This window comes from Pelophylax lessonae, assembly GCF_965119305.1.
Source record: "Pelophylax lessonae genome assembly, chromosome: 2".
Lineage (NCBI taxonomy): Eukaryota > Metazoa > Chordata > Amphibia > Anura > Ranidae > Pelophylax > Pelophylax lessonae.
The window spans coordinates 716238070-716261935 of record NC_138769.1 but is presented as its reverse complement, the minus strand read 5'-3'; the positions used below and the strand labels follow the sequence as shown (position 1 = coordinate 716261935).

At 45.6% G+C, this 23866-nt stretch overlaps 1 protein-coding gene across 1 annotated transcript in view; it reads left to right on the top strand.

The window, feature by feature from the left end:
- Window positions 1–23866, top strand: part of GAB2 (GRB2 associated binding protein 2) — a 329003-nt gene that overhangs the window by 277881 nt on the left and 27256 nt on the right. The window contains exons 3-4 of the mRNA XM_082245287.1: window positions 16071–16311; window positions 20412–20983. Coding sequence (XP_082101413.1) covers window positions 16071–16311; window positions 20412–20983 — 813 coding nt within the window. The remainder of the gene's footprint in view (window positions 1–16070; window positions 16312–20411; window positions 20984–23866) is intronic.

Sequence of the window (23866 nt, the reverse complement as noted above, 5' to 3'; positions counted from 1 at the left end):
AGATTTATTGAGAACAATCTCCAGGGATAGTGCTGGTTTTGCTGTTTAAAGCAACATTAGACCCAAAAACAAAAAAAAGTGCCCAACCCTTAGATGTGGTGGCTGCATTCGTTTTCTATGTTAGACTTTTCTCCTTCATTTTCACCCAATGTGTTGGTGTTTATTATCCCTGTAATATTAGACTGAAGTCATAGTCAGATTCTAGCACGTCTTTTTAGAAAGCTTCAGGTGACAGCATGTATCTCCACATATCTTCTACGTTAGCAATTCTAAAACTTCTTTCAGCAAGAAAGAGATGACACCTCCTAGATGTCACCTGGGTCTTAACAATCTTTCCTAGATGATGGCACCTAGGCTTCACGAACCTTAAGGTGATGCTTGGGCATGCCCCTGAACTGTCCTGGATCCCACAGGACTGTAACAGTATTTTAGCAAAATTCTGGAACCCCGTGGATCTGGGACACATCCCGGAGCTGAGTTCTGGAACTCTTGGTCTGACACAGCTCCAGGTCTTTGCACTCAATGTCTAGCTGACTGGTCTCCTGTCTGACAGTAGGTGCATAGTTCTGGCAGAGGGGAGACAAAACAAGCAACTTGGGATAAAGAATCAGGTGAATTTAAACTGGGCACCATGTTTGTCCTCTTCACCCAGCACCAGTGCATTGCTCTGCTCACCACTGGACCTTAATGCTTTGTTTTTTTACCCACCCACTGCGCACCAATATATTTTCCTCACCTACCCTCACTACTAGTGCATTATCCCCTCCTACCCCTGAGCACCAATGTTTTGTTCCTCCACCCCCCTACTGAGCACCAATGCATTATCACTCCCCCATTGAGCACCAACGCACTATCCCTCCCCCACTGGCCACCAATGCTTTGTCTTCAACCACCCTCACCACCAATGCATTTTACCTCCCTCCCCATGAGCACCAATGTTTTTTCTTTCACCCTCCTACTGAGCACCAATGCATTATCCCTCCCTACCCCTGAACATCAATGTTTTGCTGCTCCACCCTTCCGCTGAGCACTTAGGCATTTATCCCACCCCCACTGAGCACCGATTATTTGTTCCCACCCACCCTCACTACCAATGCATTATCTCTCCCTGTCCCTGAACACCTATGTTTTTTGTTCCTCCACCCTCTCACTATATTTATCCCTTCCTACTGAGCACTAATGCTTTGTCTCTACCCACCGTAGCTGCCAATACATTATCCCTTACTACCCCGGAGAACCAATGTTTTGTTTCTACACCCTTCCACTGAGCACTAATGCATTTATTCCTCCCCCCGCTGAGAATTAAAGCTTTGTCCCCACCCACCCTCACTACCAATGCATTATCTCTCCCTACCCCTGAGCACCAATGTATTGTTGCTCCACCCTCCTACTGACCACCAGTGCATTTATCCCTCCCCCACTGAGCACCGAAGCTTTGACCCCATCCACTCTCACTACCAATGTATTATCCCTCGCTACCCCTGAGCACCATTGTTTTGTTCCCCGAACCTCCTACTGAACACCAATGTTTGTATCCCTCCTCCAGTGAGCACCAATGTTTTGTTTCCACCCACCCTCACTACCAGTGCATTATCCCTCCCGACCCCTTAGCATCGATGTTTTGTCCTTCTACACTCCTATTGAACATTAATGCATTTATCCTTCCCCCACTAGGCACAAATAATTTGTTCCCACCCACCCTTACCAATGCATTATCCCTCACTACCCCTGAGAACCAGTGTTTTGTTTCTCCACCCTTCCCCTGAGCACTAATGCATTTATTCCTCCCCCACTGAGAATCAAAGCTTTGTCCCCATCCACCCTCACTACCAGTGCATTATCCCTCCCTACCCTGAGCACCAATGTTTTGTTGCTCCACCCTCCTACTGAGCACCAGTGCATTTATCCCTCCCCCACTGAACATAGAAGCTTGGACCCCACCCACTCTCACTACCAATGCATTATCCCTCCCGACCCCTGAGCACCAATGTTTTGTCCTTCTCCACCTTCCCATTGAACATTAATGCATTTATCCTTCCCCCAATGGGCACAAATAATTAGTTCCCACCCACCCTCACTACCAATGCATTATCCCTCTCTACCCCTGAGAACCAGTGTCTTGTTTCTCCACCCTTCCTCTGAGCACTAATGCATTTATCCCCCCCCCCCCCGCTGAGAATAAAAGCTTTGTCCCCATCCACCCTCACTACCAATGCATTATCCCTCCCTACCCTGAGCACCAATGTTTTGTTGCTCCACCCTCCTACTGAGCACCAGTGCATTTATCCCTCCCCCACTGAGCACAGAAGCGTAGGCCCCACCCACTCTCACTACCAATGCATTATCCCTCCCTACCCTGAGCACCAATGTTTTGTTGCTCCACCCTCTTACTGAGCACCAATGCATTATCCCTCCTTACCCCTGAGCACCAATATTTTGTTCTTTAACTATCCTACTGAACACAAATGCATTTATCCCTCCCCCGCTGAGCACTAATGCATTGTTCCCACCCACACCCTCACTACCAATACATTATCCCTCCCTACCTCTAAGCACCAATGTTTTGTCCCTACATCCTTCTACTGAATACTAATGCATTTATCCCACCCTACTGGGCATCATTGCTTTGTCCCCACCCACCCTTACCACCATTGCAATTTCCCTACCTGCCCCTGAGCACCAGTGCTTTGTTTTTTCCACCCCCTACTGAGCCCCAGTGCAGTGTTCTCCCCACCTCCACTAAGAAACCAGTGCATAATACCCCCCCCCCCCCCCCCCCACACACACACACACTGCCCACCACTGCATTATTTCCTTCCACTGAGTACCAGTGCTGTAAATCATGTGAAAATTGCAACCAGACAGAACAAGGAAAGAAAATGCATTTATTTGGGTAAACTCCAGTATATCTTTATTTCATAAGTTGCCTAAAATGTTCTGAAAAGAGTCAATTGGAATCCCTGCTTTGTCGGTACAAGCCCCCAGCACAGCAGGCCTTTGATTTGACTCTTTTCCATACGCTGAAGACAATATCATATTTAGCAGGACACATAATTGTTCTTTCATGGCTAAACGACATCCGGGCAGAGTGATTCATAACTCTGCTGATGCATGGCACATCCATAATTCAGTTTAAACCCGAGCTTGACTTTACAATGTGTTACTGGAAGCTTTGTTACAGTGATAGGCAAAATGGATGGACCAGTGAGGTTCCATCTGCTAGGAAACTACAACTCCCAGCAAAACAGAACTCCAAGCAGCGGGGTGAATAGGGATTCATAATGCCCGTTTTTGTGCTCTGTAAATTAAAAGAAACTCTGACTCTTCGTGACCTCATGGACCATAGGGTGCCAGGCTTTTCTGTCCTCCACTGCCTCCCGGAGCTTGTTTAACTTCATGTTCCTTGTTTCTGTGATACTATCTATCCATCTTGTTTTCTGTCATCCTCTTCTCCTTTTCCCTTCCATGTTTCCCAGCATCAGGGTCTTTTCCAATGAGTCCTCTCTTCGCATTAGGTGGCAAATGTATTTGAGTTTCAGCTTCTGGATCTGTCCTTCCAGCAGGGGTGGATCCAGAGTCTAGTCTCGGTAGAGGCATTGCCAGAAAATAGGGTGTTGCTTACAGAACTGTTTTAACGTATCATACAGTCCTAACCTTGTATAAAACAGTGACACGTATAAATTATGCCACTTCCTCTCAGCGCGGAGGAGGTAGGGAAGAATAATAGACCAGCCAACCACAGTGATGAAAATGTTAAGGCCAGCTGCCACAGTGGCGGTGGTCTTAACACTTATCAATGTCACAAGAGACTTTTATGATTTCCCCTCGGGTCTCCTGATGCGCTACAGTGCAGCGCACCTCTCCACCCGGGACTCCTTTCCTCCGCCAAACACCGCGGCAAAACTAAGGGGGAAGGCTGCAACAGCGCACCTCTCTATCCGGGACTCATGCCCCTACAGCAGGGGGGACAAACATTTTGAGGAGAGAGGAACACTTTAGCGACTTGATAACCGGTCACGGGCCACAATAATCGGAGCGTGAAGATGACATGTTCATGTCCATTGAGCATATGCAGAGCAGACACGGACACAGCCACTCTACTCTATGGACCCTCTGATCCGCTCAGACAGAAGGGGGCGGATCCCCTTCTGTTTCTGTAAGTGGATTAGATTGGAGATAGGCGGGTGTAAACGGACACAAGTCCGTTTACATCTGCCACTCTATAGAGGTGAATGGAGAGTCCAATTGGGTCCACATGAAAAACAGACAGGCAGACCCGATTATACCGATTGTGTGAAAGGGGCCTAGGCTGCTTTTACATGGATGCACTGCTGTTTACCTGCACCTCAACTGACCTCAATCTTCACTTCTTCCTCAGGATTCCTGCAGGTATCACTGGCTGCTGCTGTCCCAAAGGCGGGTATGGCTGATGGCTGCTGCTGGCTGTCCTACAGGGCTGGTACTGCTGGCTGGTACTGCTGGTAGGTTTTGCTGGCTGGTACTGCTGGTTGGTTCTGCTGGTGGGTACTGCTGGCTGGTACTGCTGGCGGGTACTGCTGGCGGGTACTGCTGGTGTGTTCTGCTGGTAGGTACTGCTGGTGTGTACTGCTGGCTGGTACTGCTAGTGGGTTCTGCTGGCTGGTACTGCTAGTGGGTTCTGCTGGTGGGTACTGCTGGCTAGTACTGCTGGTGGCTACCTCTGGCTGGTACTGCTGGTGGGATTTGCTGACTGGTACTGCCAGCTGGTGCTGGTGGGTACTGCTGGCTGGTACTGCTAGTGGGTTCTGCTGGCTGGTGCTGGTGGGTACTGCTGGCTGGTAATGCTGGTGGGTTCTTCTGGCTGGTACTGCTAGTGGGTTCTGCTGGCTGGTACTGCTGATGGGTACTGCTGGCTGGTACTGCTAGTGGGTCCTGCTGGCTGGTACTGCTGGTACTGCTGGCCGGTACTGCTGGCTGGTACTGCTGGTGGGTTCTGCTGGCTGGTGCTGGTGGGTACTGCTGGCCGGTACTGCTGGAGGATACTGCTGGCTGGTACTGGTGGGAACTGCTGGCTGGTACTGCTGGCTGGTACTGGTGGGTACTGCTGGCTAGTACTGGGGGGTACTGCTGGTGGGTATTGCTGGCTGGTACTGGTGGGTACTACTGGCGAGTACTGTTGATGGGTATTGCTGGCTGTTACTGCTGACTGGTACTGTTGGTGGATATTGCTGGCTGTTACTGCTGGCGGGTACTGTTGGTGGGTTCCCGACCCACCATTCCAAAGCATCAACGTGACGGGAGCTGCACTGGAGGAAGCAGAGCCGATGCTTCCAGTATAGCTTCTTTCACAGGTGGAGGCAGAGTGCATTTGGTATCACTCCACCTGTGACAGGAGCCGGCGCTATACAGGAAGTATCGGCTCTGCTTCCTCTAGTGCCGGCTCCATTATTTACAGTGATGCTCGGGGATGGCGGGTCGAGAACGCACAATCTGGGCTTACTTACTCACCATCCCAGAGCAGGAGGGAGAGTCACTAATATTTTCTTGGGGGGAGTAATTGCCCCGTTGACCCCCCCTGGATCCGCCCCTGGATCCGCCCCTATCTTCCAGTGAATATTTAGGGTTGATTTCCTTCAGAATTGACTGGTTTGATCTGCTTGCCGTCCAAGGGACTTTCAAGCGTTTTCTCCAACACCATAGTTCAAAAGCATCAATTATTTGGCGTTCAGCCTTCCTTATGGTCCAAATTTCACAGTCATAGGTTACTACTGGGAATACCATAGCTTTGACTATATGGCACTTTGTCGGTAGGGTGATGTCTCTGCTTTTTATAATGTTGTCAAGGTTTGCCATTGCTTTCCCCCCAAGAAGCAAGCGTCTCTTAATTTCACGGCTACAGTCATATGTATGTAATGGCAAAGTAGGATTGTGTAAAAAAAACATTCAATAAATACATGCGCATTCCCCTATGTTTTGCCTCCTAACTGCTACTATTTTATATATTCCTCCTGGGCACTTTCTTTCTTTTTTAATTTTTGAAACAATAAAATGTGGCAATTCTGCCATTTTTATCCTCCTAGTTTTATGCAATATCTTAGCCCTGGGGACAAGGGAATACCTTTGAACCCCTGAAATGCGTTGCCTATTTCATATTTTCTTGCTGAATGAATGCCAGTATTAAGAATTCTGAGGCTCTCAGTTCAAGTCTTTATGCCGCATAATAATTTGTTTGATCTTTATCAATCATGATCCAGTGATGAGTCAAACCCAGTTTATTTAAAGTTGCATTGTCACCTTCCTGTCTGCATTAAAGAAAACCTCCTTATCTCCTCATCTCCAAGAAGGAGGTGTAGATTTGTTGTAGGGAGTAGACACATATGGTGTTGGTCTTATTTTGGAGGCAAATTCATTTTTTTTATTTTGATGAGATTGGTTGGCCAGGGAATGTTTGCATTGGCTAGTTACTCCATTCAGCCACCGAGAGAAGACAAATCTAGCACTGGGTGTAACATCCAAGTTGTTATTTGGATTCTACGCAGGGATGACAACTCTCTACTTCCACATGACAGGACAAGATGCCTAATCCGTAAGAATTTGGGAAGAATGCTCCTTACATTGGTGGCCAGTGGGAAGAATGCTCCTTACATTGGTGGCCAGCGGGAAGAATGTTCCTTACATTGGTGATCAGTGGGAAGAATGTCCCTTACATTGGTGATCAGCGAGAAGAATGTCCCTTACATTGGTGATCAGTGGGTAGAATGTTCCTTACATTGGTGATCAGTGAGAAGAATGCCCCTTACATTGGTGATCAGTGAGAAGAATGCCCCTTACATTGGTGATCAGTGAGAAGAATGTTCCTTACATTGGTGGTCAGTGAGAAGAATGCTCCTTACATTGGTGATCAGTGAGAAGAATGTCCCTTACATTGGTGATCAGTGGGTAGAATGTTCCTTACATTGGTGATCAGTGAGAAGAATGCTCCTTACATTGGTGATCAGTGAAAAGAATGCTCCTTACATTGGGGGTCAGTGAGAAGAATGCTCCTTACATTGGTGGTCAGTGGGAAGAATGTCCCTTACATTGGTGGTCAGTGAGAAGAATGTTCCTTACATTGGTGGTCAGTGAGAAGAATGCTCCTTACATTGGTGGTCAGTGAGAAGAATGCTCCTTACATTGGTGGTCAGTGGGAAGAATGTCCCTTACATTGGTGGTCAGTGAGAAGAATGCTTCTTACATTGGTGGTCAGTGAGAAGAATGCTCTTTACATTGGTGGTCAGTGAGAAGAATGCTCTTTACATTGGTGGTCAGTGGGAAGAATGTCCCTTACATTGGTGGTCAGTGAGAAGAATGTTCCTTACATTGGTGATCAGTGAGAAGAATGCTCCTTACATTGGTGGTCAGTGGGAAGAATGCTCCTTACATTGGTGATCAGTGGGAAGAATGCCCCTTACTTTGGTGATCAGTGGGAAGAATGTCCCTTACATTGGTGATCAGTGGGAAGAATGCTCCTTACATTGGTGATCAGTGGGAAGAATGCTCCTTACATTGGTGATCAGTGGGAAGAATGCCCCTTACATTGGTGATCAGTGGGAAGAATGCCCCTTACATTGGTGATCAGTAGAGATGTCGCGAACATAAAATTTTCCGTTCGCGAACGACGAACGCGAACTTCCGCAAATGTTTGCGAACGGGCGAACCGCCATAGACTTCAATAGGCAGGCAAATTTTAAAACCCACAGGAACTCTTTCTGGCCACAATAGTGATGGAAAAGTTGTTTCAAGGGGACTAACACCTGGACTGTGGCATGCCGGAAGGGGGATTCCATGGCAAAACTCCCATGGAAAATTACGTAGTTGACGCAGAGTTGGGTTTTAATCCATAAAGGGCATAAATCACCTAACATTCCTAAATTGTTTGGAATAACGTGCCAGTGTGTGAATACGATCAGGTATGATGTTGTATCGATCAGGTAGTGTAAGGGTTACGCCCGCTTCACAGACAGACCAAACTCCCCGTTTAATGCACCGCAAACAACCGCAAACAGTCCATTTGCAGTGGGCACAGTACAGTCTGTGGGCCTGACACTCACTGGCAGGCAACTGCAATTATATTACAGAGGATTAAATATCTAAATATCACTACTTGTACTAAATTAATAGACGATGTTGTAATCCACTGCGCTTTAGGAAATACAGGTAACACATCCTGACAGAATAACACAAATAACACAAATTGCTGCTACTTAAATGAGTGAATATAATAAAAAATGAAATTCATCCAGAAAAAACAGGAGCTGGCTTTTTCATTCAAATTTCAGTAGCGCAGGGATGGTGATAACCTCTTACCAAATAAATAGGATGATAACATATACAAAAATATATGAATCAGATGTGATAAATATAAGCATAAAATCATAAATACATAAAAGCAGGGCTTTTTTTCTCAGAGAATAGGTGCAGGAACTCCTTCCTTCTGGGTCACCTTTCATTTTTGCCCCTACCCACCTCTGAGCACAGTCCCTTAGTTCCACCCCCTACCCACCTCCATGTACCGACTTTTTTAAAGAATACAGAACAAAGTATCATTTTTAGTAATTTATATTTAGTAATTTGTATGGAGTTTGATAGACCCGACCCCAGCAACAAGAGACCCCAACACAACAATAGACCCCCCCCAGCAACAATGGACCCCCTGTGACAAAATACCACCCCGGCAACAATACACCTCCAGCAGCAGCAACAGAGCTCCCAGCAGCCAGCATCAATAGACCTTTCGGCAGCCAGCAGCTGCTCCCTCTCCCTCAACAGTAGATTCCTCCCAGCAACATAAGACACCCTCGCCAGCAACAATAGACCCCCCACACGAAAAAAGATCCCCACCAACAACAAAATATCCACCATCAGGCAGCATTAATATACCCTCCAGAACACCTTGCCATAAAATACATTCAGTGCTGGAGGTGCCGGAACTGCGTTCCCCTACGTTCCCGCTGAAAAAAAGCCCTGCATAAAAGCATGAAATCACATCAATAGGAGTCCATAAAGTCCATAGGTATAAAGTGCATAGAGCAATGAAAGTGCAAACATGAAGGATCACAGGTGCGACTTATGGGGACCACCCTTGCTTGCCACCACCACACTTCTCCCGGCACTGTGTGGTGGTGGCAAGCATGGCAAGCAAGGGTTGTCCCCATAAGTCGCACCTGTGATCCTTCATGTTTGCACTATCATTGCTCTACCGGAGTTGAGAAACACTGCCCTATACAATAGTGATCCGTGGGAAGAATACTCCCTATAATAGTGGGCAATAGGAAGAATGCCCTCTTACCAAAAGCTTAAAAGATTATCAGTGTCAGTGGTTGCTTATCTGAGAGGAAGAAACCGCTTGTTGCTTAAAGCGGAGTTCCGGGCACAAAATCGATCTTTTTTTTTTTGTGCCCGTCCGCTTGTTTTCCTTCTTTTTTGTACTCACCTTGTAATTGTAGATCGAATATACTCACCTATTCTTCACTTCCTCCCTCTGCGCCGCCGCTCCGCCGTCACTTCCTGGCTTGCACTGATTCCTGGGAACTGAACGTCATCGCTCCCAGGAATCAATGCGACGGCACCGGCCCCGCTTGTCACTTCCGGGGCGATGCCGCATTCCCTGCTAAACAGCTTCTGGGCATGCCCAGAATGCGGCGCCGCACCGGAAGTGACGAGAGGGGCCGGTGCGGCGCATTCTGGGAGAAGAAGACGCGGAAGAAGACGCAGAAGAGGACCGCGCCGGCTTCAGCTGCCCACAAGAGAGATGGAAACGCTGGAGAAGAAATTTTATAAGTAAGTATTTCTTCTTGCAGGTAAGTGCGAACCGGGACAGATCAGAGGCTATCCATTGTGGAATGTACTAGCCCTGACTGTTTACTGAAAAATGTTTTCTGTGCCCGGAACTCCGCTTTAAGTAACCCCATTGCAACTTCTGGAGAAGCTTTGGGGTTCCACAAAACCAGGGCTGAGAAAGGCCTCCCTAGGTATTCAAGAACTACCCAATATTCACAAGTGATACTTGATATCAGAAATACTGCTTATAATACTTGGCTCATCCTAGCAAGCCCTAAACTTTCAGAGTATCATTATCCAGAAGCAAGCTGGATTTCAGTTATTGTGGTTTTTGGGTTTCATTATCCATAGCAGGGTATGTGCATGCAGATATCTACTTCAGTCTTCCACCTGTTTTCATTCCTTTCCGCTAAAAGTAAGAAGGGGATTGGAGCGCGGTGAGGGTCTTCCCTTATTTATCGGTCTGTCCACACTGTACACTTGTTTCCTGTTTCATAATATGACACGTCACAAATCTGCAGCTATTCTTCAGTTTGCATTCACTTTTATTGGGTATTTTTAAAATGTGTGGAAAACTAGTAAAAAAATAAGCTAAAATAGGAGTGAAAGCGAAGGGAAGACCTATTAACCACTTCTCACGCCTGTACACCCTCTATGGACCAGAGCAATTTTTACATTTCAACTATGGGCCTGTTTAATTGGTGTTAAATCTGTAATTACCTAGGATAACAAAGTATTACATGCAGTATATCATTTTTTTAACGACAAAAAAGGCTTTCGATGATATCGTCTTGCAAAAATAATTGTATTTTTATGCAATCCTTACACAAAAAATAACAAAACTCCCTTTTTTTCTACTTTGACTAGTGTTTGTTTAAAAAAAAAAAAATGGTTTTAATGTTTTTTTTTATTTTTTGCTAAAAAAAAAACAAAAAAGACTGACTTTTTAATTAAAAAAAAAAAAGTTTTTCTTAGTTTCTGTCAGTAAATTTTCTAAAAAAGGTAATTTTTCTCCTTCGCTGATGTGCATTGATGAGGCGGCATTGATAGGCTGTACTAACGGCACTGATGAGGTGGCACTTATGAGCAATGATGAGGTGGCACTGTTTAGGTGGCACTGATGAGGAGGCATCAATTTGTAACACTGATGGGCACTGATAGGTGACACTGATGAGCACTGATAGGCGACACTGATGGGCACTGATAGGTGGCACTGATAGGCAGCACTGATAGCCAATGACAGGTGGCACTGATGGGCAGCACTAATGGGCAGCACTCATGGGCACTGATTAGCAGGCACTGATGGACACTGAAAGGCAGCACTAACTGGCATCACTGATGGCCACTGACTGGGGTCACAGATGGGCCCTGACTGGTGTCCCTGATGGGCACTGCTGGGGCTGCACTGATGATCAGTACCCTGATTACCTGTATATGTCTCCTCTGTGAGGAGATGCCGCTGATCGGCTCTCCTCTCCTCACCCTCTGTCAGTGTGAGGCGAGGAGAGCCGATAAACAGCACTTCCGTGTTTACATGTGACCGGCTGTGATTGGACACAGCCAATCACATGGTTAAAGTGCCGCATCATTGGCTCTTTACCGAGGTTGCGGTCGCGCCCTGTCCTAGGAACAAGGCTCGACCATGATCGCTGCTCTGCGCACCTCAGCGGGCGAGTCTGGGCAAACGTCATATGATATCGGCCCAGAATGAGAGGAGATCCCTCCTGCTGTCATTTGACTATACGGTGGGCAGAAGGTGGTTAGGGAAGGTTACCATAGCCATTCTCCTTGTCCCTCTTCTTATAGCTCTGACCCAATCCATGGGAATGTCGGATTCTTGGTTGCCACATTTCCCTAGGCTGTTTTGTTAAACTAACCAAATTCAAATTCATATTCTCATCTTTGAAAATATTTCACTTTTCTGGGCTTTATTTTAACTGGATGTCACTTATTGTCACTTATTGTTTGTTACAGTGGGTACGGAAAGTATTCAGACCCCCTTAAATGTTTCACTCTTTGTTATATTGCAGCCATTTGCTAAAATCATTTAAGTTCATTCTTCTTCCTCATGAATGTACACATAGCACCCCATACTGACAGAAAAACACAGAATTGTTGACATTGTTGCAGATTTATTAAAAAAGAAAAACTGAAACATCACATGGTCCTAAGTATTCAGACCCTTTGCTCAGTATTTAGTAGAAGCCCCCTTTTGATCTAATACAGCCAGGAGTCTTTTTGGGAAAGATGCAACAAGTCTTTCACACCTGGATTTGGGGATCCTCTGCCATTCCTCCTTGCAGATCCTCTCCAGTTCTGTCAGGTTGGATGGTAAACGTTGGTGGACAGCCATTTTTAGGTCTCTCCAGAGATGCTCAATTGGGTTTAAGTCAGGGCTCTGGCTGGGCCATTCAAGAACAGTCACGGAGTTGTTGTGAAGCCACTCCTTCATTATTTTAGCTGTGTGCTTAGGGTCATTGTCTTGTTGGAAGGTAAACCTTCGGCCCAGTCTGAGGTCCAGAGCACTCTGGAGAAGGTTTTTGTCCAGGATATCCCTGTACTTGGCCGCATTCATCTTTCCCTCGATTGCAACCAGTCGTCCTGTCCCTGCAGCTGAAAAACACCCCCACAGCATGATGCTGCCACCACCATGCTTCACTGTTGGGACTGTATTGGACAGGTGATGAGCATTGCCTGGTTTTCTCCACACATACCACTTAGAATTAAGGCCAAAAAGTTCTATTTTGGTCTCATCAGACCAGAGAATCTTATTTCTCACCATCTTGGAGTCCTTCAGGTGTTTTTTAGCAAACTCCATGCAGGCTTTCATGTGTCTTACACTGAGGAGAGGCTTCCGTCGGGCCACTCTGCCATAAAGCCCCGACTGGTGGAGGCTGCAGTGATGGTTGACTTTCTACAACTTTCTCCCATCTCCTGACTGCATCTCTGGAGCTCAGCCACAGTGATCTTTGGGTTCTTCTTTACCTCTCTCACCAAGGCTCTTCTCCCCCGATAGCTCAGTTTGGCCGGACAGCCAGCTCTAGGAAGGGTTCTGGTCGTCCCAAACGTCTTCCATTTGAGGATTATGGAGGCCACTGTGCTCTTAGGAACCTTAAGTGCAGCAGAAATCTTTTTGTAACCTTGGCCAGATCTGTGCCTTGCCACAATTCTGTCTCTGAGCTCTTCAGGCAGTTCCTTTGACCTCATGATTCTCATTTGCTCTGACATGCATTGTGATCTGGACTGTCTTATATAGACAGGTGTGTGGCTTTCCTAATCAAGTCCAATCAGTATAATCAAACACAGCTGGACTCAAATGAAGGTGTAGAACCATCTCAAGGATGATCAGAAGAAATGGAAAGCACCTGAGTTAAATATATGAGTGTCACAGCAAAGGGTCTGAATACTTAGGACCATGTGATATTTCAGTTTTTCTTTTTTAATAAATCTGCAACAATGTCAACAATTCTGTGTTTTTCTGTCAGTATGGGGTGCTATGTGTACATTCACGAGGAAGAAGAATGAACTTAAATGATTTTAGCAAATGGCTGCAATATAACAAAGAGTGAAAAATTTAAGGGGGTCTGAATACTTTCCGTACCCACTGTATATATGGGTATAAACACTCATTTAGCGTGACTTTGTAGATGCTTTTCTTTTGGATTACTGTTTGTATGACTCCTATGACCGTTTATCTATGGTGTTTATTTTGTTGTTTATTGACCGCTTGATTTGGTTTATGTGTACCTTTACTTGTTCATGCTGCTGAACACGTTTAATAAACACAATGGTTAAAAAATAAATAAATAAATAAATAATAATAATAATAATTCACGCCATAGACCATGGGTGTCCAACCTGCGGCCCTCCAGCTGTTGCAGAACTACAAGCCCCATCATGCCTCTGCCATTGGGAGTCATGGGACTTGAAGTTCCACAACAGCTAGAGGGCCGCAGGTTGGACACCCATGCCATAGACTGAACCAAAATGCTGATATGTGCAGTCTTATATCCATATTAATAATATCCAATTTAGCTGGTAGTTAGCATTTAGCAGTAAAAAAAAAGAAACAGTGGCACCTTAACACCAACAAGAACAGCTTCTTAATTTCTGTTCTAGAGCCTTCCGCTTAATTGGGAAACTATAATCCTTGGACCCAAGGTTTCTTTGTTTTGGACTCAACTATAGCCAGAGATTCTTGGGACACCAAACTTTTATGGAACACCGCCATATAATTTTATAGGGAGATACTGAGCAGGCATGACCAGGACACTGAAGAATTGTGGCGTAGGATGGAAGCAAACAATGGAAGCTGCATATTTTTATTGCTGTCTGTTCCCCCATTAAGGAGATTCATCCTCTCTATTGGTCCTATTTACTATTATCATTGAAAGTGAAAGTAAAAAGGAATCCCAAATTTTGGGTTGTCCCCAAAAAACAAATAGTGTAGAAATCTTCCAATGGGGACACTAATTCTGGTGACCTAGGGGTCCCCAAGGAATTCCATTAGTTTGCAGGGATTTCCTTTCGCTTCCTGTTTCACTATGAACTTCCTGGTTCACTATTTTGCCTATAATTCTATTATAAGTTGTGTTTGAGTGCCGTAATGACTGGCACAGTCATTAGCTGTATGAAGAAACATTTCTATCAGACTCTTTTACCATTATATTGACTGCGGTCTTTGATAGTTCTCGTTGATACAGGTCATGGTATATCTAGTAGGTGTGATGATACAGGTCATGGTATATCTAGTAGTTGTAATGATACAGGTCATTGTATATCTAATAGTTGTGATGATACAGGTCATGGTATATCTAGTAGTTGTGATGATGCAGGTCATTGTATATCTAGTAGTTGTGATGATACCGGTCATGGTATATGTAGTAGTTGTGATGATACAGGTCATGGTATATCTAGTAGTTGTAATGATACAGGTCATGGTATATCTAGTAGTTGTGATGATACAGGTCATGGTATATCTAGTAGTTGTGATGATACAAGTCATGGTATATCTAGTAGATGTGATGATACAGGTCATGGTATATCTAGTAGTTGTGATGATACAAGTCATGGTATATCTAGTAGTTGTGATGATACCGGTCATGGTATATCTAGTAGTTGTGATGATACAAGTCATGGTATATCTAGTAGATGTGATGATACAGGTCATGGTATATCTAGTAGTTGTGATGATACAAGTCATGGTATATCTAGTAGTTGTGATGATACAGGTCATGGTATATCTAGTAGTTGTGATGATACAAGTCATGGTATATCTAGTAGTTGTAATGATACAGGTCATGGTATATCTAGTAGCTGTGATGATACAGGTCATGGTATATCTAGTAGTTGTAATGATACAGGTCATGGTATATCTAGTAGTTGTAATGATACAGGTCATGGTATATGTAGTAGTTGTGATGATACAGGTCATGGTATATCTAGTAGTTGTGATGATACCGGTCATGGTATATCTAGTAGTTGTGATGATACAGGTCATGGTATATCTTGTAGTTGTAATGATACAGGTCATGGTATATCTAGTAGTTGTGATGATACAGGTCATTGTATATCTAGTAGTTGTGATGATACAGGTCATGGTATATCTTGTAGTTGTAATGATACAGGTCATTGTATATCTAGTAGTTGTGATGATACAGGTCATTGTATATCTAGTAGTTGTGATGATACAGGTCATGGTATATCTAGTAGTTGTGATGATACAGGTCATGGTATATGTAGTAGTTGTGATGATACAGGTCATGGTATATGTAGTAGTTGTGATGATACAGGTCATGGTATATCTAGTAGTTGTGATGATACAGGTCATGGTATATCTAGTAGTTGTGATGATACAAGTCATGGTATATCTAGTAGTTGTGATGATACAGGTCATGGTATATCTAGTAGTTGTGATGATGCAGGTCATGGTATATCTAGTAGTTGTTGGCCACATTCAACTGGATCTATTCTGTAATATTGAAGATGCTTCTCCAAGTCCCAAGATTGTAACCAAAGAAATGGCTTGGAGAATCTATGAAATGTCTTCAATGTTACAGAACAAGTCCATTAGAACGTTACCACCTACTATTTGCTATATCTGTTGTCTGCTTTTTTAGCTGGCGGAAAAAACTTGGATTACGGAAGCAATCAGACTGTATTCTAAAAAAAAAAAAAAAAAATGGGTTTGCGTTAATATTTTGCACCAGATCACCATCGTTTTTTTCCATGTGGCCGATAGGTAACCTGTATTCTTCTCTGTTTCCCTGCAGATTCCTTGAGAAACCTACAATCTGTGAACCATGGTCCTCGCTCTTCACCCGCTGAATTCAGCACCACCCACCACCTGCTCAGGGAACGGAAGTCATCAGCCCCCTCCCATTCCAGCCAGCCCACCTTGTTCACCTTTGAACCTCCTTCCAACCACATTCACCAGACAACCTTATCTGCCAGCGCTCCCCAGGATTACCTCTTCCTACACCAATGTATGAGCCGCAAAGCTGAAAATATGAGGTGAGCTCCATATCTCTTGATGTATTAAGTGACCATGTTCTTTGCTGTCATTCAGGGTATTTGGCTCATGGTTCACCTGGACAAAGACAATGGATTGGACAAAAGGGCTTTCCTAGCATGAAGCCAACTACCTCTTTAGAAAGCCCTGCCCCTTCACTGCCACAGTTAATTTTTCTGGAATGCCCATAGAGGGGAAAAAAAGTCTTACAGTATTAAAGTGATAGTGAACAGTGTTCATTTTTTAGACTAAAATTGTTTCATCTACTAAATGAACACTATTTTAGTCAACTAAAATACAACTAAAACTAAAACAAATTCAGGTGACTAAAATACGACTAAAACTAAAATAACATTTTAGTCAAAAGACTATGACTAAAACGAAATCGAATATTTACATCAAAAATAACACTACTCTGCTGGCCATTTCTAAATCAGCAACATAATACCATCCAGAGCCTATAATAATAGCACATTAAAGTTTAAACCTGTATTGCACCAGCGCATAACCATAAGTAAGGGGCATTTACTGAGCTGCTGAATGAGAAAAAAAATAAGAAAAAGGCTTTTTTTATATTTTTTTGCTAATATTTCATGTTGGTAATATATTCAGGTAATATGTGCAATGACATTATAGCCAATGGAGTTTACAGTTTTTTGGGGATTTTGTATTTAAAGTTGCACTTCTGTTTGTCAAAAATAAATATTTTTGTTTATGAAACTTTGTTTTATTTATAAAAACGTTATGTATCACAATGGCTAAATCTTTGTCTGTAGTGCATGTTCAAGGTGATAGAGACTAGATGGATGGAGGCAGGAGGTGATGGAGGGATGGAGGCAGAAGAGATGGAGACAGGAGGGGGTGGAGGCAGGAGGTGATGGAGGCAGGAGGTGATGGAGGCAGGAGGTGATGGAGGCAGGAGAGATGGAGACAGGAGGGGATGGAGACTGGAGGGATGGAGGCAGGAGGTAATGGAGAGATGGAGACAGGAGGGGATGGAGACTAGAGGGATGGAGGTGATGGAGGGATGAAGACAGGAGGTGATGGAGGCAGGAAGTGATGGAGACAGGAGGGGGTGGAGGGATGGAGACAGGAGGGGATGGAGGGATGGAGACAGGAGGTAATGGAGGCAGGAGGTGATGGAGGGATGGAGGCAAGGGGTGATGGAGACTGGAGGTGATGTAAAGATAGAGACAGGAGGTGATAGAGACAGGAGGTGATGGAGACTAGAGGGATGGAGACTGGAGGTGAGTGAGACAGGAGGTGATGGAGACTAGAGGGATGGAGACAGGAGGTGATGGAGACAGGAGGTGATGGAGACAGGAGGTGATGGAGACTAGAAGGATGGAGTTAGGAGGTGATGAGTCAGGAGGTGATGAGACAGGAGGTGATGAGACTGGAGGTGATGGAGACTGGAGGTGATGGAGACTGGAGGTGATGGAGACTGGAGGTGATGGAGACTGGAGGTGATGGAGACTGGAGGTGATGGAGACTGGAGGTGATGGAGACTGGAGGTGATGGAGACAGGAGGTGATGGAGACTAGAGGGATGGAGACAGGAGGTGATGGAGACTAGAAGGATGGAGTCAGGAGGTGATGAGACAGGAGGTGATGGAGACAGGAGGTGATGGAGACTGGAGGTGATGGAGACTGGAGGTGATGGAGACTGGAGGGGATGGAGACAGGGGGTGATGGAGACTGGAGGTGATGGAGACTAGAGGTGATGGAGACTAGAGGTGATGGAGACTAGAGGTGATGGAGACAGGAGGTGATGGAGACTAGAGGGATGGAGACAGGAGGTGATGGAGGCAGGAGGTGATGGAGACTAGAGGTGATGGAGACAGGAGGTGATGGAGACAGGAGGTGATGGAGACAGGAGGTGATGGAGACAGGAGGTGATGGAGACTAGAGTGATGGAGACTAGAGTGATGGAGACAGGAGGTGATGGAGACAGGAGGTGATGGAGACTAGAGGGATGGAGACAGGAGGTGATGGAGACTAGAAGGATGGAGTCAGGAGGTGATGAGACAGGAGGTGATGGAGACAGGAGGTGATGGAGACTGGAGGTGATGGAGACTGGAGGTGATGGAGACTGGAGGGGATGGAGACAGGAGGTGATGGAGACTGGAGGTGATGGAGACTAGAGGTGATGGAGACTAGAGGTGATGGAGACTAGAGGTGATGGAGACTAGAGGTGATGGAGACAGGAGGTGATGGAGACTAGAGGGATGGAGACTAGAGGGATGGAGGCAGGAGGTGATGGAGACTAGAGGTGATGGAGACTAGAGGTGATGGAGACTAGAGGTGATGGAGACAGGAGGTGATGGAGACAGGAGGTGATGGAGACAGGAGGTGATGGAGACAGGAGGTGATGGAGACAGGAGGTGATGGAGACTAGAGTGATGGAGACTAGGGTGATGGAGACAGGAGGTGATGGAGACAGGAGGTGATGGAGACTAGAGGGATGGAGACAGGAGGTGATGGAGACTAGAGGGATGGAGGCAGGAGGTGATGGAGACTAGAGGTGATTTTGACACAAGTGGTGGACGCAGAAGGTTATATATTGTAATCCTATTGGATTACATTACAAAATAAAATAAATTGACATTAGTTTGCCCCCCAGTGCCCTTTCCTGCAGTATTACTGTACTATATATATATGGGTTTTTTAATGGCATTTAGTGCTTACCAAGTGGGTTCATAACCTATTAAGGAATACATTAACCCCTTCTGGAACGCCCCACGCAGATATACTGAGCAGGCCGGCCTTCCCGCTCCTGTGATTTTGTGCACTCGTTCTGGGGAGCACGCACGTGCCACTGGCGACCCACTCCCACTGTGATTGGACATAGTAGGAGCCAATTAGCGGGTCCGGCAGACCCGATGTTCGCCAGCACCCGGCGATCGTTCTCAGGAGAGGCAGAACGGATGTCTGCCTATGTAAACCAGCCATTCTGTGAGAGGGGAAGATGTAGATCTTATGTTTCTGCTAAGCATCCCCCACACAGTTAGAAAGCACTCCCTAGGAGCACATCTAACCTTTTGATCGCCCTGATGATAACCCCTTCCTTGCCAGTTTCATTAGTACAATAACAGTGCTTTTTTTTTTTTTTTTTTTTTTTTTTTTTTTAGCACTGATCACTGTATTGGTGTCACTGGTCCCCAAAAAGTGTCACTTAGGGGTTGATTTTTCTAAAACTGGAGAGTGCAAAATTCCGGTGCAGCTGTGCATGGTAGCCAGTCGTTTTCTAACTTCAGCTTGTTCAATTAAGCTTTGACACGAAATCCCTGGAAGCTGATTGGTGTCTATGCAGAGCTGCACCAGATTTTGCACTTTCCAGTTTTGGTAAATCAATCCCACAGTGTCAGATTTTACCTAATCTATATACATTTTACTCTAATTTACTCTATATACAGCTGCCATATAACCCAGATCTTTCCCAGAAGGAGGAGCTGCTAATCCTCTGCTGCTGGTCACATGTTCAAAATAAAATAAAAAAACAGCCTTTAGAATACAGAATAAAAATAAATCAATAATATAAATTGTTTTAAATTGCCATACAAATATATATTTGAAATCAAATCTTTATTATTTTGTGTAAATAACATGGTGTGGTCAAATTTCTGCCAGTCACAGGGTGTGTCATGCCCCCTCCAGCCTGTGTCTTACAATAATAGGGAGGTGATTCCTCCATTAATCTACACGTAACATCTCATCCCCATTGTGTTTAGCTGGTTAGTGGGCATGGAGGAGGAGGAAGGTAGTGGGCTGACACCCCTTTATAGTCACATGGGCTGCTCAGATGTGATAGGGAGGAAATGCTCAGCATTGAAACTCACTGAAAACTGAGCATGTGCAGAATTGCCACCACAGCTTCAAAATTCTTAGCTGAATTGGGGACATGAACAGAAGGGGGAGATAGAGAGCAGCAGGATCAACCAGGCTTTTTTGCAGAATACAGAAAACAAATCTCATAGGGACTTATTGAGTATGAAGAGCATGTAATACACCGTTTATTGATAGTTTTTTTTCTGATGTAAGTTCAGTGACACTTTAAGTCAATAACTGCACCATTGTGTTTTAATATTTTTATTGTTTTCCAGAAGTGCCAGCTTCTCCCAGGCCACCAGGTCCTCCTTTTTCATGCGTAGTGATACAGCTGTGCAGAAGTTGGCCCAGGGGTACGGACACTGCATAAACGGGGTCAGTGGTCAGGTCCACGGCTTCTATAGCTTACCAAAGCCAAGGCGGCTCAGTTCTGAGTTGAGGGACAGTGCCTACGACCTCCCGAGGAGCTTCGCCTCAGACACTCCCACCAAGTCGAGCCTTACCGGGCCGGAATCTGAAAACGAGGACGTTTACACTTATAAAACCCCTAGCAATGCTCTTTGTAAAGAGTTTAGTGATCTTTCGACGGACTCGTGTGATCTTTCTGGGACGCCGCTTTCCGTTTATCAGATACCAAGGACTTTCACCTTGGACAAGAACCACAATGCTTTGTCTTTGGCATCCAATGACTTCCATAATGCTCCTCCTCCGAGGCCCCCCAAACCGGGGCAGACAGAGACCCGCTGGGGAAGTCCTCAGCAGCATAATGGGGACAATATTGGTGTTGTTTCGGTCAACATTCCAAGGAGGAACACCTTACCGGCCATGGAGAATCGACGCCATCGAGGTAAGGACTGCGTTTATGTACATTTGGGTTGTTACCAATGGTGGGCAGAGTATGTAGGCAGTCCCTGTGCAAGACCAGTTTCTGGGCCCATTTACTGGCTTGCCAATTAAAAGAAATCACTTATCGATTGTGAGCTTAATGACAGCATCTCCAACAGTTTATATGTTTTCATTTTTTGTGGATTTTTTAACTCAGGGGTCTCCAAACTACGGCCCAAAGGCCACATCCAGGCCTACAGTTAGGGTCAGGTTCCTCAACCCAAGGGGGCTCAGATGGTGATTATGATGTAAAGGAGCCCTCATGGGGGCCCTGTTGTCCTGGAGTTCTGATAGGGACTCTGATGTAAGGAGGGACTCCTAAGGCAGACCCTGATGTAAGGGGGCCCTGATGGGCACTCTAATGTAAAGATGGGCTATGATAAGGACTTTGATGTAAGGGGGGCTGTGACAGGGACTCTAATGACAACCTTGATTTAAGGGGGGTTCTGGTGAGGGCTCTGATGTAAGGAGGGTTGTGATGCGTACTCTGAAATAAGGGGTTGTGATGCGGACTCTGGAATAAGGGGTTGTGATGCGGACTCTGGAATAAGGGGTTGTGATGCGGACTCTGATATAAAGAGGAGCTCCAAAGGTGAAATCCGATGTAAGGGGGCTCTTATGATGACCATGATGTAGGCCTTGTTGTAATTGCTACAATAGGAACTTCTAAGGCAGACTCTGGTGTAAGAGGGGCTCTGATGGGGACTCTAATGTAAGGGGGGATATGATGTAAGGAGGAATTCCTAAGGTGTACTCTGATGTAAGGAGACTCTGATGGTGACTTTTATGTAAAGGGGGCCCTGATGTAATTGGGGCTCTGATGGGGACTCTGATGTAAGGGGTGGTCGCTGATGGAGACTCTGTTGTAAGGGGTGGGCTCTGATGGAGACTCTTTTGTAAGAATTGGGCCCTGATGGGGACTCTGATGTAAGGAGGGCTCTCATGGGGGCTCTGATGTAAGGAGAAACTTCTAAGGTGGACTCCATTGTAAGGGGGCACAGATGGTGATTATGATGTAAAGGAGCCCTGATGGGGGACCTGTTGTAAATGGAGCTATGATAGGGACTCTGATGTAGAGAGGGACTCCTAAGGCAGACACTGTAAGGGAGCCCTGATGGGAACTGTAATGTAAGGGTGGGCTATGATGGGGAATCTGATATAAGGGGGGGCTGAAATAGGGACATAATGACAACCCTGATGTAAGGAGGATTCTAAAGGGGACTCTGATATAAGGGGGCTCTAATGAGGACTTTGATATAAAGAGGAACTCCTAAGGTAGACTCTGATGTAATGGGGCTCTGGTGATGACCATGATGTAAAGGAGCTTTGATGGAGGCCCTGTTGTAATTTCTCTGATAGGGACTCCTAAGACAGACTCTGATGGAGGGGGGTGATGTAAGAAGGAACCTATAAGGTGGAGTCTGATGTAAGGAGGAACTTCTAAGGTGGAGTCTGATGTAAGGAGGAACCTCTAAGATGGAGTCTGATGTAGGAAGGAACCTCTAAGGTGGAGTCTGATGTAAGGAGGAACCTCTAAGGTGGAGTCTGATGTAGGGAGGAACCTCTAACGTGGAGTCTGATGTAAGGAGGAACCTCTACGGTGGAGTCTGATGTAAGGAGGAACCTCTAAGTTGGAGTCTGATGTAGGAAGGAACCTCTAAGGTGGAGTCTGATGTAGGGAGGAACCTCTAAGGTGGAGTCTGATGTAAGGAGGAACCTCTAAGGTGGAGTCTGATGTAGGGAGGAACCTCTAACGTGGAGTCTGATGTAAGGAGGAACCTCTACGGTGGAGTCTGATGTAAGGGGGAATCTCTAAGGTAGAGTCTGATGTAAGGAGGAATCTCTAAGGTGGAGTCTGATGTAAGGAGGAATCTCTAAGGTGGAGTCTGATGTAAGGAGGAACCTCTAAGGTGGAGTCTGATGTAAGGAGGAACCTCTAAGGTGGAGTCTGCTGTAAGGGGGAATCTCTAAGGTAGAGTCTGATGTAAGGAGGAATCTCTAAGGTGGAGTCTGATGTAAGGAGGAATCTCTAAGGTGGAGTCTGATGTAGGGAGGAACCTCTAAGGTTGAGTCTGATGTAAGGAGGAATCTCTAAGGTAGAGTCTGATGTAAGGAGGAATCTCTAAGGTGGAGTCTGATGTAAGGAGGAACCTCTAAGGTGGAGTCTGATGTAGGGAGGAATCTCTAAGGTGGAGTCTGATGTAAGGAGGAATCTCTAAGGTGGAGTCTGGTGTAAGGAGGAATCTCTAAGGTGGAGTCTGATGTAGGGAGGAATCTCTAAGGTACAGTCTGATGTAGGGAGGAATCTCTACGGTGGAGTCTGATGTAAGGACAAACCTCTAAGGTGGAGTCTGATGTAGGGAGGAATCTCTAAGGTGGAGTCTGATGTAAGGAGGAACCTCTAAGGTGGAGTCTAATGTAAGGAGGAATCTCTAAGGTGGAGTCTGGTGTAAGGAGGAATCTCTAAGGTGGAGTCTGGTGTAAGGAGGAATCTCTAAGGTGGAGTCTGATGTAAGGAGGAATCTCTAAGGTGGAGTCTGATGTAAGGAGGAACCTCTAAGGTGGAGTCTGATGTAGGGAGGAACCTCTAAGGTTGAGTCTGATGTAGGGAGCAACCTGTAAGGTGGAGTCTGATGTAGGGAGGAACCTCCAAGGTGGAGTCTGATGTAGGAAGGAACCTCTAAGGTGGAGTCTGATGTACGGAGGAACCTCTAAGGTGGAGTCTGATGTAGGGAGGAACCTCTAAGGTGGAGTCTGATGTAGGGAGGAACCTCTAAGGTAGAGTTTGATGTAGGGAGGAACCCAGGGCCGGACTGGGACTAAAATTTAGCCCTGAAAATAATTT